Below are 14,021 nucleotides of genomic sequence, written 5' to 3'. Positions count from 1 at the left end.
CACTCCCTCCACCACCGACACACACGGCTGCTACTGTGTATCATCTACAAGGTGCAACTCACCAAGGCTCCACACACAGCACCTTCCAAACCCACAACTGCTAACATCTATAAGGGCAAGGGGCAGCACACTAATGGGAACACCACCACCTGGAAATTTGTTTTTAAGTCACTCACCATATTGATTTTGAAATGTATCGCCATGACTTCACTGAGCCAAAATCATGGAACTCCCTGCCTGACAGCACTGTGGTCTACCTTTACCACATGGACTGCAGTGATTTAAGAAGTCAGCTCACCTTCACCTCAAGAAGGGAAATTAGGGATTGGCAATAAATTCTGGCCTAGCCAGCGACACCCATATCCCATAAATGATTTTTTTAAAATTTAAAACAACTGTCCTGAGCAAATTAGCGTCAGTTAAAAACTGATGCAAAAATGGAAGAAGCATAAATCCATCCTGAAGAAGATGCCCAAGACCAGATGAGAACAGAGATTAGCCACTGGCCTGAACTTGTGAACACCTAAATAAAGAACTCAGCTTTTACGTCTGGGACATGTTCAAATCCCACATGATGAAATAAAGAGGCACCTACGAAGAAATAACATTGCAGATACTAGGGGTTTTTTGTCCATCACTCAGCCTTTAAATGTCTGCCTGAATAAGCCATTCAAGGATTATGTTCATGTTGAATGGAACAGGTGGATGGCTGATGGAGAAAGAACCTTCACAATGAGTGGAAATATGTGCACTTGATGTTTTGAGCGGTTTCATTGTCAAATCATGGGATGTAAGTAGTGCGCAAATTGTCAGAGCTGATTCAAAAAATGCAGAATATCCAATTCAATGGACAGCCAGGAAGATGATTTGTGACGGAGGGATCAATGTGAAACCGACCCAGAGTGAGATCCTTATAATGATGCCATCGTGACTCAGAGTACATTTTCACAGATACTGAAGAAAATTAATTTCTGACGGATTTTAAAATTATTTTATTGTGGTTAAACGTATTTTGTACGGTACTTCCGGTGACGGAGATATGCTGAGAAGTCGCACATCAGGTGGCTCTCCTCCCACAAACTAAAAAATAGGCTCTTTTCACCCGCTAACACCATGGTAAAACATCCCCACACCTCTACCAGCAACACTACGAGCGGAAAATGGCAAACAGCAGCTCCTCCAGAGGCTCCGCGGAAACTAGGAGTGGAAATAGCCTAGAGAAACAAATGGGCGAGCTGTCCAACGCACGAGGCAGCAAAACTCGGGCCTCACCAGAGCGAGAAGTACCGGCCCGCCACGCCAGTGCCGCCTCACCACCCCCACCAGTGGATGGGTGAAGGATGTTTCTCTCAAGAGAATTGAGAGAACACCAGGAAGAGACAAAATCAGATATCCAAGCTGCGGTCAGGGGTGTGGTTGCGGAAGCTCTGGCAACCATGCAGGTGGCCCTAGACAAGGCAGAGAAGCGACTGGAAGCACAGGAGAATACAATCAAAGAACTGGAAAAAGCTGCAACAGAGCGGGGATACCGGATCGTCGTCCTAGAGAAAGAGGTGGCAAGGCTGGTGGCACAGGGGAGTCTGAAGGGGAAAATCAACGAGAACCAGTCGAGGCTCCAAAACCCACGGATCATGGGCCTATCGGAGGGGATTGAAGGTAGGAATCCCACGGACTATGTGCCACGGACAGGGCAACCTGGTGGGAAGGGATAGCTTCCCCAGCCCAGCAGGGATTGACAGAGCACACCAGTCACTTCGCCCAAAGCCCAGAGCCGGGGAACAGCAGAGGGCGATAATCGCCAAAATGCACCGGTACATAGAACGGGAATGATTCTTGTGCTGGGCAAGACAAACTAAGAACTGTAACTGGGAAGGTCACCGGATTCGGATCTACAAGGACATTGGAGCTGACCTGGCCAAGCGCCGGGCAGAATTCAATAGGGCGAAGGCCATGCTGTACAAGAGCAGGGTAAAGTGGGATTCGGTACCCAGCCACACTCGGGGTCACATTCCAAGGCAGGGAGCACTTTTTCACGGACCCTGCGGATGCGGACAAGTTTGTCTCGGAGAACGGACTAGAGAAACGGCAGCAGGGACAGCGGTGAAGAGACTTTTACTTTTTGAGTTGCAAATTGTGAACAACATGTTGAACACTTTGCTCTGGATTGTACGGTCTCGTTCTGGGCATGAGGGATCAAAGAGAGGAAGGAAGGAGTGAGGGCGGTAGGGTGCAGGAGAAGGTGAGGGGAATAGCAGATAAGAAGCTCAGGGATTGGGCGACGGGACTATGTACATGAGGCTAATCTAGTTACACGGGAAGGTGCCTGGTGCCGAGAAATAGGGTGTCACACCAACAACGAAATGAACATTATATACAAACTACTGGAACGATGAAACAGGATAACAGAACAGATCAAAGAGTCCAACATCGTAAAACTCATAAGTCAAGTCTCTGAGGTGGGCGACAAATTCTGGTTGACCGCCTCAAGGGTGGGTCAGGAGCCACCGGCTGAGGAACGGGCTGGGCCATGGCAGAGTGAGGAGGATGCAGAGTATTCGGAATCTTCACATAGTCCAGGTTGGGGACAACAGGAGGGCGTAGCATCGGTGGAGGATCATGTAGCGAGCGTGGAACGAGACGAAGGGCACGCCGATTGCAGCGGCGAATGGAACCATCTGGCAGGCAAACCAGGAACGAGCGGGAAGACACCTGCCAAAGAACCACAGCAGTTGCAGACCAGCCACCCTCCGGAAGATGGATGCGGACGTTGTCATCCGACGTCATGCGCCACCTTGTGTTGTGCACGAGACTGTTGCACCCGCTGAAGGACCGGAACGTGGTCGAGGTCTGGGACGTGAATGGACGGCACCGTGGTCCTGAGGGTGCGACCCATGAGCAGCAGGGCTGGCGACAGGCCCGTGGAGAATGGGGCCGAACGATAGGCCAGCAAGGCGAGGTAGAAGTCGGATCCTGCATCGGCAGCCTTGCAGAGGAGCCGTTTGACGATGTGGACGCCCTTTTCCGCTTTGCCATTGGATTGGGGGTGCAGGGGACTGGATGTCACATGTGCAAAGTTGCATCTGCTGGCAAAGTTGGACCATTCCTGGCTCGCAAAGCAGGGGCCATTGTCCGATATCACAGTCTCCTTGCAGGCACGGATGACCGCCGATGATGTGATGTCGTGCAGGCGTACGACCTCCGGGTAGTTCGAAAAATAGTCTAGAATCAGAACATAGTCTCTGCCGAGCACATGGAACAGGTCAACGCCTACCTTAGACCAAGGGGGCTTGACCAACTCATGGGGCTGTAGGGTCTCATGTGGTTGGGCCGGCTGGGCCTGCTGACAGGTGGGGAAGTTGAGCATTGTGTTGGCGATGTTCTCATTGATGCCGGGCCAGTACACAGCCTCTCGGGCCCTCCGTCGGCACTTCTCCACGCCAAGATGGCCCTCGTGTAGCTGTTCCAAAACGAGCTGGCGCATGTCGTGCGGGATCACGATGCGGTCCAGCTTCAGGAGGACACCATCGACTACTGCCAGATCGTCTCTGATATTGTAGAACTGCGGGCATTGGCCCTTGAGCCACCCGTCCGTCATGTGGCGCATGACACGCTGTAGTAGGGGGTCAGCCACAATCTCGCGGCGAATGTGGATAAGGCGTTCATCCGTGGCCGTGATTGGAGGCCGTGAAGGCCACATGGGCGTCAACCTGGCAGACAAACCCCTCTGGGTCACACGGGGTGTTGACTGCCCTGGACAGAGCGTCGGCTATGATCAGGTCCTTACCTGGGGTGTATAGGAGCTGGAAATCGTACCGCCGGAGTTTAGGCAGAATGCGCTGGAGGCGAGGGGTCATATCATTCAGGTCTTTTTGTATAATGTTGACCAGCGGGCGATGGTCGGTCTCGACAGTGAATTGGGGGAGGCCGTACACATGATCATGAAATTTGTCGACCCCAGTCAACAGGCCCAGGCACTCCTTTTCGATCTGCGCGTAGCGCTGTTCCATGGGTGTCATGGCACGTGACGCATATGCAACGGGGGCCCATGATGAGGCCTCATCGCGTTGCAGGAGCACCGCCCCAATGCCGGATTGGCTGGCATCCGTTGAAATTTTTGTTTCCTTCGTGGGAGCAAAAAATGCCATTACCAGGGCCGTGGTAAGCTTGGTCTTAAGCTCCTCCCATTCGCGCTCGTGGGCGGGAAGCCATTGGAAGTCTGTTGTCTTCCTGACCAGGTTCCGGAGAGCTGTGGCATGGGAGGCGAAGTTGGGGATGAACTTCCCCAGGAAGTTGACCGTGCCCAAAAATCGGAGAACCGCCTTCTTATCCGCTGGCTTCTGCATGGCCGTGATGGCTGCCACCTTGTCCGCATCCGTCCGCACACCCAACCGGGAGATGTGGTCCCCGAGGAACTTGAGTTCTGTCTGGCCGAAGGAACATTTGGCTCTGTTGAGGCGAAGGCCTTGGTCCCGTATTCGTTTGAAAGCGTGCTGGAGGCGACTGATATGCTCCTGCGGGGTGCTGGACCAAATGATGATGTCGTCAACATAGACGCGCACACCCTCAATGCCCTCCATCATTTGCTCCATGATCCGGTGGAATACTTCTGATGCTGATATAATCCCAAACGGCATCCTGTTGCAGCAGTATCTGCCAAACGGGGTATTAAAGGTACACAGCTTTCTGCTGGACCTGTCGAGTTGAATTTGCCAGAATCCTTTCGAGGCGTCAAGTTTGGTGAAGATGTTGGCCCGAGCCATCTCGCACGTGATCTCCTCGCCCTTGGGGATAGGGCAATGCTCCCCCATTATGTTGCGATTCAGATCCTTTGGGTCAATGCAGATCCGGAGCTCGCCGGAGGGCTTCTTTACGCACACCATGGAACTGATCCAGTCGGTTGGTTCCGTCACTCTGGAGAGCACTCCTTGGTCCTGGAGGTCCTGCAGCTGCTGCTTCAGGCGGTCCTTGAGGGGTGCTGGGACTCTGCGAGGTGCATGAACCACAGGCTTGTTTGAACAGTAATTTGTAAGTGTATGGAAGCGTGCCCATGCCTTCGAAAACGTCGGGGTGCTGGTCGATGATGGCATTGAGTTGCGCCCTGAAGTCCGCATCCTGGAAGGCAGACGTGTCCTCTGGAGAGAGAGAGTGTACTCGTTGAACGAGGTTTAGGAGTTTGCACGCCTGTGCACCTAGCAGAGAATCCTTCGAGGAGCCCACGATCTCGAAAGGAAGGATGGCTTTCCGAGAGTTGTGCGTCACTTCGAGTTGGCATGAACCGGTCGCAGGAATGACGTTGCCATTGTAGTCCACTAGTTGGCAGGTCGACGGACGAATGGTTGGTTTAACCCCAAGAGTCTGAAAGGCTGAGATTAGCGCAAGCACCAGTGTCCAGGCGGAATCGTATCTGGGATCGGTTGACCGTCAGGGTGGCACACCACTCGTCGTCTGTATCAATGCTGTGCACCGACAGCGGCTGGTGGTTTTGATTCGGGGACAGCCTGTCCTTTGTTATAACAGCGACTCGAAAAGGTGTCCTCGGTGTCACTGGTCTGTGGGAAGTCGGAATCGGACTCGGTTTGGGGGTAGGTAATTGTTTGTTGCAGGGTTCTTCAGAGGTTTATTTCATTTCCTGGTTCAATTTGAGGCATTGTGCTGTCATTCCAGGTGTAGGTAGGTTGTTTTACAGCGTTAAAAGATTTTTTCTTTGATTTGGGACGTTTCCCCTTTAAATGGGCGTGGTCCGGGGCCTCTGATGTCATGACGCGCGTGACATAGCACGTAGGAGGCGTTTGCACATGCGCAGATCGCGGTTCCTTTACTGATGGCCGTTTTCGTGATTGCGCATGCGCGGCGTCACGCAACTGCGCAAGTGCAGTCCCTTTAGAAAGGTGGCCGCCGACCAAAATCATTCTCTGCTCCGGGATTTCGGCTTCGAGGTGAGTACTGGTGCTTCTCTTACCTTTTCTTGCTGGTTGGAGTGTGTTTTCCTCACAGTATTTGCCGAATTTGTCCAGGACTGCCTGGAAGTCACTCCTGTTTTGCCCCTTGGAGAACTTGAATTTTTAAAAGATTTCTTCTGCTCTGGCACCGGCGATCGTGAGGAGAAGCTCTGTTTTTTCAGGATCGGCCAGATCTTCTAGTTCGGCTGCCAGCAGGAAGATTTCAATCTTTTGCCGGAATGCCCGCCAGTTTTCGCGGAGATCGTGGCACTGGAGCTGCTGCGGAACCCGGATCTTGAACATCTTGCCTGGGTGTCGTTGCTGGTTGTCACTGTACGCTGAGGTGCCGGTGATGCGGAGCGGCGGCGGCGGGTTGATGTTCTCCATACTTCAGGATGCCGGAATGCTGATTAGTTGCAGGTGGGTCTCAGACGTGCTAGTATGCAACCACTCCTTGTACCATGATGTGTTGGGTGTTCTGGATCACAATCAGGTCACCAACACTGGAAGTGGTGCAACTCTATTTAATTATAAGGTTAACTATATTAACATACTTGAACTGTGGGTAAATGCAATACCAGCTTTAACTGTTGACTCTTGCCTAGTCCTAACCAGGTGATGCACTCAGCACATGGTGAATGTCTGTGTTGCAGGCTGTGAGCTCTGTGCTCCGAGCTGGCTGCTACTAGAATGAGCGGGAACTCGCCTGTTTTTATAGTGCGTGTGCTCTCACTGGTGATTGGCTGCGGTGTTGTGTATGCTGATTGGTCCCACTGCATGTCCATCAGTGTGTGTGTGTGTCTGCACCATGATATACTGGTGCATATTATGACAGGATCCTAACCGAAAGGCTGGAGAACTGCTGGAGGACTGGAGGACAGAAGTGGTTGCGGTAGACAGCTAACTTTGAACACTAGGCGCCTCAGAACGTGGTCATGACCCCATCTGGGGAGAGAACACCCAAGGTAATCATCTCCCTGGACGCAGAAAAAGGCCTTCAACAGAGTCAAAAGCACCTCATAGAGGTACTGGAGCAGTTCTGGCCTGGAACAGGGTTCACCTCCTGGGTGATACCCCTGTACAACGCTCCCACAGCGAGCGTATAGACAAATACCACCAGCTGCACAGGGTGCTGGCCTTGTCTCCAGCACACCAGCTAAGAAAAGAAGCTCTTGCAAAACAATAGTGCAAGTCAGGGACTGAAATGGCAGGATGGTAGCAGACCCAAACGAGATTAACAAAGCCTTTACAAACTTTTACCGGAGGCTATACCCTCCGAATCTCCGGCAGAGGACTCGGTTCCTCGACAGACTGGATATACCTTTGGTGGGGGGGACAGGAAACAAGGGCTGGAAGCACTGCTAGAGTGGGGATCTGGGCGTGTCAGGGGTTATGGGAAGAAGGCAGGAGAATGGGGATGAGAAAAATATCAGCCATGATTGAATGGCGGAGCAGACTCGATGGGTCGAATGGCCTAATTCTGCTTCTATGTCTTATGGTCTTAAAATCATGAAATGTATTAATTCCATGTAGTCAGGGAACGCTCCGGAAATGGATGGGTTCCCGGTAAACTTTTACAAAACATTTTCAGCAGCACTTGCGGGCGATTTTCAATGATTCACTGTCGAAGGGAGCCCTGCTGCCCACACTGCCCAGGCCTCTATCACACTGATCCCCAAAAAGGACAAAGACAGAATGTGGATGATGCAGACCCATCTCTCTCGCCTGGAGAGCTGCCTGCCAGAGGTGATCGTGGAAGATCAGACCGGGTTTGTCAAGGGTAGACAACTAACAATGAACAACACTGCCTGCTGAATGTAATAATGACCGCATCCGGGAGAGGACACCAGAGGCGATCGTCACCCTGGACGCTGAGAAAGCCTTTGATCAGTTAGAATGGAGGTACCGCATGGAGGTGCTTGAACAGTTTGGGTTTGGAATAGTATTCACAGCATAGGAGAAGCTCCTGTACGGCGAGTGTACGGAAGAACACCACCATCTCAGAATACTTCCAGCTGCACAGGGGAACGAAGCCGGGTGCGCGCTATCCTCATTCCTGTTTGTACTGGCAATCGAACCACTTGCCATTGCCCTTAGATCGACAAAGTGGTAGACGGGCATTCGGAGAGGGGACAGAGAGCACAGAGTCTTGCTCTCTGCGGATGATCTGCTCTTCTACGTGTTCAGCCCCTTGACCAGCATGGGAAAGATAACAGGACTCCTTAGGGAGTTTGGTTCCTTCTCATGTCACTAATTCAACCTGGGAAAGAGCGAAATCTTCCCAATAAACCCCAGAGAGGGAGGAGCAAAGCTCGAAAAACTGCCGAGTAAAGTAGCATGACCCACACCTGAATGAGGCTCCACGTATGGAATTCTCCAGCCTGGTGGAGGAAGGGAAGAGGGACCTGCAAAGATGGGACTCACTCCCTCTTTCACTTGCCGGAAGGGTACAGGTGGTCAAAATGAACGTGCTGCCTAGGCTCCCCTTCGTATTCAGATCACTCCCGTTCTTCATCCCCAAATCATTCTTCACTAGGGTCGACAAGTTAATCACGGCCTTTGTCTTGGGGGGAAATGTCCTTAGGATACACAAAGACCATCTTACAGCGAGGGCCACATGTGAGAGACCTGGTTCTATCGAAACTCCTTTTCTGTAACTGGGCGGCAAACATGGAGAGGATGAGGGGGTGGCAAAGGGAGCTCGAGGTGGATTGGGTCCGAATGAAAGAGGCCTTGTACATGGGGACATCTCTCTGAGCGCTGGCCACCGCACCACTCCCCACCCCCCCAACCATACACGCAGACACACACTCCAGAAGCAGGGTGGCAGTGGCCACACTAAGGAGCTCAGGACCTGCAGATGCGCGGCTTTCTCCTCAAGGGAACAAAAACATTCCCCAAAACCCAGACACATTTCTGGAAACATTGATAGGGCTGGACTGGTTAGGGAATGACAGATGTGGCGACATCTACAGGCAATCATGGAAAAGATCAGGACTCCACTGGACGAGACCAGACTGAAGTTGGAGGAGGAGCTGGGCATGGAGTTAGGGGGAGGACTCTGGATCAAGGCGCTGCACAGGATGAACTCCACCTCCTCTTGCACCAGGCTAAGCCTGATGCTGCTCAACGTGGTTCCCAGAGCGCATCTCACTAAGACACGCATGAGTGGGTTCTTCCCAGAGGTGGAGGATAAGTGCGAGCAGTGTCAGGGCCAACCACACCCACATGTTCTGGTCATGCCCCAGACTCAGGGAGTTCTAGATGGCCTTTTTTGAGGCCATGACTAGGGTTGTGGGGGTCAAGATGGAGCTGTGCCCATCTGTGGATGGTCTTCAGGGTGTCCGAGCATCCAGAGGTCTGGGCAGGAAGGGGAGAGGACGCACTGGCCTATGCCTCCCTGATCGCCAGGCGGAGATTACTAGACGAGAAGTCGGCAGCGCTAACCAGTGCCTTGGAGTGGTTCTCAGACTTGGCCGAGTTCCTGAAACTAGAAAAAATAAAAATCTCGATAAGGGGGTCTGAGGAGAGATTCCACGACACATGGAAGAAGTTCACAAACGTCTTTGCAGACTTGTTTGCAACCAACTAGCGGGGGGGGGGGGGGGGGGGGGGGGAGCAGATAGGAAGAGGGGGTAGGAAGCTTTGCGATTAAGTGCACAAATTCCAATAAAAACTTTTTTTTTTAAAGCATTTTGTACAAGTAATTTAATCAATATTAATTTAATATGAAGTGCCAGTGTTTTTTCTCACATTTTCACATTTTATACTCGGAGTCTCAGTCAACCTCCCAATTTTGGAATGATATTTGGAGGCTTCAAATGCTGACATCTATGGTAACAGTATTTCATTGTGTTTGGTTTAGTTAACAACATTTTTTATGTAAACCTTACGCTAAAGGTAAAAATTACACTGATTGGAGTAGCTACTCACAAACTAAAGTTGTTTCTTGTTATTCTTATGTTACATCCTTTTTGTGTTCTGGATACTGTTTTATAGAAGGAAAGACTTGCTTAACAACTTTGATTCCCTCACCTAGGAGTTCATTCCAGAAATGGCAAATGAATATGGCTTCCAGTATGAGTTAGTACAGTACAAGTGGCCTCGGTGGCTCCATCAGCAAACAGAGAAACAGAGGATTATTTGGGGCTACAAGATCCTTTTTCTAGACGTCCTCTTCCCATTAGCTGTTAACAAAATCATCTTTGTTGATGCTGACCAAGTAAGTGTGTTTTTTTGAATAGTGAAAACATTTCTTGATTGTCCAGTGAACATAAACTGCCTGGGTAACAAGAATATCAGAAGATGCGAGTTTTGGCTGGAATATATTTGAACATGGCAATAGTTGCAGGTGTAGAAGGTACGGCCGTTCAAGCCTGCTCCATTAAATAACATTGGGTACAAAATTGCACAGTATTGGATCAGGTAAGAAAAGCTGTGTGAAACTCACTGGCTTCACAGATTGCTTTTCTCGCCTGATGTAACAGTCTGTGCAATTTAAAAGTGCTGGTGTGTATCATGCAGCCAGCTGGAGGGGCAGGGTCCAAACACGCTGGCAAAAAGAGCATCCTGATCGTACAGCTAATTTAACAGCTAAATTTAAACACCCCTTTTCAAGCTTGAATAAACTCAGTGACTGAGTATCCACAGCCCTTGTGGTAGGGAATTACCAAGGTGGAACAATTTAGAGTTCAAGACAAAACTAGCAAGAAATATAAAGACGGATATTTAGAATCATAGAATCCCTACAGTGCAGAGGGAGGCCATTTGGCCATTGAATCTGCATCGACCCTCTGAAAAAGCATCCCACCTCAGCCCACTCCCCCACCCTATCCCCGTAACCCCGCATATTAATCATGGCCAACCCACCTAACCTGCACATTTCTGAACCTTTTTAGAGTTTCTACAGATACTTAAAAAAGAAAGGAGTTAACAACATGAGTGTTGGCCTTATAGAAAGTGAGTGTGAACAATTAATAATGGAAAATAAAGAGATGGCAGATGAATTAAATAGGTATTTTAGCAGCAATCTTCACTAGAGGACACAGACTTCAGTGCTACCAAGACAATATATGGACCCAACACCCTAGGCCTCGAACCGGGGCAGAGCACAGTATGCTTCGGAGAGGCAGAGAAAACTTCTCAATGGAGAGAATACTTCAAAGAATTCCACACTCTGATACAATCATAGATGAGGATGTGTTTGAGACAATCCTCCAGCTCCTCATCAAAGAGGATCGTGGACTCCAACCAAGTCGAAGCCTCCATTAAACACATGAAGAATGGAAAAGCTGCAGGAATGGACGGGATTCCAGCGAAGATTTTCAAATTTGGAGGAGAAGGGATCACCGGTCATCTCCATCAGCTGTTCCTAAGAATCTGGGAGAAGAGAATAAATCCCTGCCGACCTCAGAAATGTCATCATCGCCACCATCTTCAGGAAAGGAGACAAAGCATACTGAAAAAAAAAAAAAACTATGGCATACTATGGAAACGACCGAGGAATCTCCCTATTCTCCATTGCTAGGAAGATGATCGCTCGAATCCTCACAAGCTGCCTTCTCCCAGTCTCTAAAAAAATCCTTTTCGAAAGTCATCCAACCAAATTGTGGAACAATGTACTTGATTTTTACTGCTCGATAACTTCAAGAGAAATGCCAGGAGCAACATCTACATGACCTTCATTGATCTGACCAAGGTTTTTGGCTCAGTCAAGGGGATGAAGTTTGGCATGCTGCAGCCGGCGGGTCTGTGGGTCACCTACAAGGACCGGCACCATTACTTTGAGTCCCCGGAGGAGGCGTGGGCCTTTGTTCAGGCCGAGAAGCTGGACACAAACTGAGGGTCGGACATGGGGATGGTCAGGGTTTGTTGTTGTTGTGTTACATTTTGAGGGGGACAAGAGGAGGTCTGAGTACTTTCGGTTGCATCGAGGAAGGAGGCAGGAGTGTCCCTTGTCCCCCCCTGCTCTTTGTGCTGGCGATTGAACTCCTGGCTATGGCACTGAGGGAGTCGAAGAACTGGAGTGGGCTGGTGCGGGGTGGGAGGAGCATAGGGTGTCGCTCTATGAGGACGACTTGCTGCTATATGTGGCGGACCCGGTGGGGGGAATGCCGGAGGTAATGAGGATCCTCAGGGAGTTCGGGGATTTCTCAGGGTACAAGCTCAACATGGGGAAGAGTGAGTTGTTCGTGGTTCACCCAGGGGACCAGGAGAGGAGGATTGGCGAGCTCCCACTAAAAAAGGCGGAGAGGTGCTTCAGGTATTTGGGGGTCCAGGTGGCCAGGAGCTGGGGGGCCCTGCATAGACTTAATTTCACGAGGCTGGTGGAGCAAATGGAGGAAGAGTTTAAGAGGTGGGACGCGTTGCCGTTGTCCCTGATGGGTAGGGTGCAGTCAGTCAAGATGACGGTGCTAGAATCATAGAATCATAGAAGTTTACAGCATGGAAACAGGCCCTTCGGCCCAACCAGTCCATGCCGCCCAGTTTTTACCATTAAGCTAGTCCCAGTTGCCCGCACTTGGCCCATAACCCTCTATACCCATCTTACCCATGTAACCATCTAAATGCTTTTTGAAAGACACAATTGTACCCGCCTCTACTACTACCTCTGGCAGCCCATTCCAGACACTCACTACCCTCTGAGTGAAGAAATTGCCCCTCTGGGCCCTTCTGAATCTCTCCCCTCTCACCTTAAACCTATGCCCTCTAGTTTTAGACTCCCCTACCTTTGGGAAAAGATGTTGACTATCTACCTTATCTATGCCCCTCATTATTTTATAGACCTCTATAAGATCACCCCTAAGCCTCCTACGCTCCAGGGAAAAAAGTCCCAGTCTATCCAGCCTCTCCTTATAACTCAAACCATCAAGTCCCGGCAACATCCTAGTAAATCTTTTCTGCACTCTTTCTAGTTTAATAATATCCTTTCTATAATAGGGTGACCAGAACTGCACACAGTATTCCAAGTGTGGCCGTACCAATGTCTTGTACAACTTCAACAAGACGTCCAAACTCCTATATTCAATGTTCTGACCAATGAAACCAAGCATGCCGAATGCCTTCTTCACCACCCTGTCCACCTGCGACTCCACCTTCAAGGAGCTATGAACCTGTACTCCTAGATCTCTTTGTTCTATAACTCTCCCCAACGCCATACCATTAACTGAGTAGGTCCTGGCCTGATTCGATCTGCCAAAATGCATCACCTCACATTTATCTAAATTAAACTCCATCTGCCATTCGTCGGCCCACTGGCCTAATTGATCAAGATCCCGTTGCAATCCTAGATAACCTTCTTCACTATCCACTGTGCCACCAATCTTGGTGTCATCTGCAAACTTACTAACCATGCCTCCTAAATTCTCATCCAAATCATTAATATAAATCACAAATAACAGTGGACCCAGCACCGATCCCTGAGGCACACCACTGGTCACAGGCCTCCAGTTTGAAAAACAACCCTCTACAACCACCTAATCTGTCGTCCAGCCAATTTTGAATCCAATTGGCAACCTCACCCTGGATCCCGTGAGCTTTAACCTTCTGCAACAACCTACCATGCGGTACCTTGTCAAAGGCTTTGCTAAAGTCCATGTAGACAACGTCTACTGCACTGCCCTCGTCTACCTTCTTGGTCACTCCCTCAAAAAACTCAATCAAATTTGTGAGACATGATTTTCCACGCACAAAGCCATGCTGACTGCCCCGAATCAGTCCTTGCCTCTCTAAATGCTTGTAGATCCTGTCTCTCAGAATACCTTCTAGCAACTTACCTACTACAGACGTTAGGCTCACCGGTCTGTAGTTCCCAGGCTTTTCCCTGCTGCCCTTCTTAAACAAGGGCACAACATTCGCCACTCTCCAATCTTCAGGCACCTCACCTGTGGCTGCCGATGATTCAAATATCTCGGTTAGGGGACCCGCAATTTCCTCCCTAGCCTCCCACAACATCCTGGGATACATTTCATCAGGTCCCGGGGATTTATCTACCTTGATGCGCTTTAAGACTTCCAGCACCTCCTCGTCTGTAATATGCACACTTCTCAAGACATCACTATTTATTTCCCTTAGTTTCCTAAC

The 14,021-nt window shown here is 50.1% G+C and overlaps 1 protein-coding gene across 1 annotated transcript in view; it reads left to right on the top strand.

Moving 5' to 3' along the window:
- The window catches only part of LOC140391301 (UDP-glucose:glycoprotein glucosyltransferase 1-like), a 183,335-nt gene that overhangs the window by 107,098 nt on the left and 62,216 nt on the right, over window positions 1-14,021 (top strand). The window contains exon 6 of the mRNA XM_072475895.1: window positions 9,979-10,161. Coding sequence (XP_072331996.1) covers window positions 9,979-10,161 — 183 coding nt within the window. The remainder of the gene's footprint in view (window positions 1-9,978; window positions 10,162-14,021) is intronic.

The sequence above is a fragment of the Scyliorhinus torazame genome, chromosome 15, assembly GCF_047496885.1.
Source record: "Scyliorhinus torazame isolate Kashiwa2021f chromosome 15, sScyTor2.1, whole genome shotgun sequence".
Lineage (NCBI taxonomy): Eukaryota > Metazoa > Chordata > Chondrichthyes > Carcharhiniformes > Scyliorhinidae > Scyliorhinus > Scyliorhinus torazame.
Note: the sequence above shows the minus strand (reverse complement) of the source record. Positions and strands in the feature narration are given on the sequence as shown.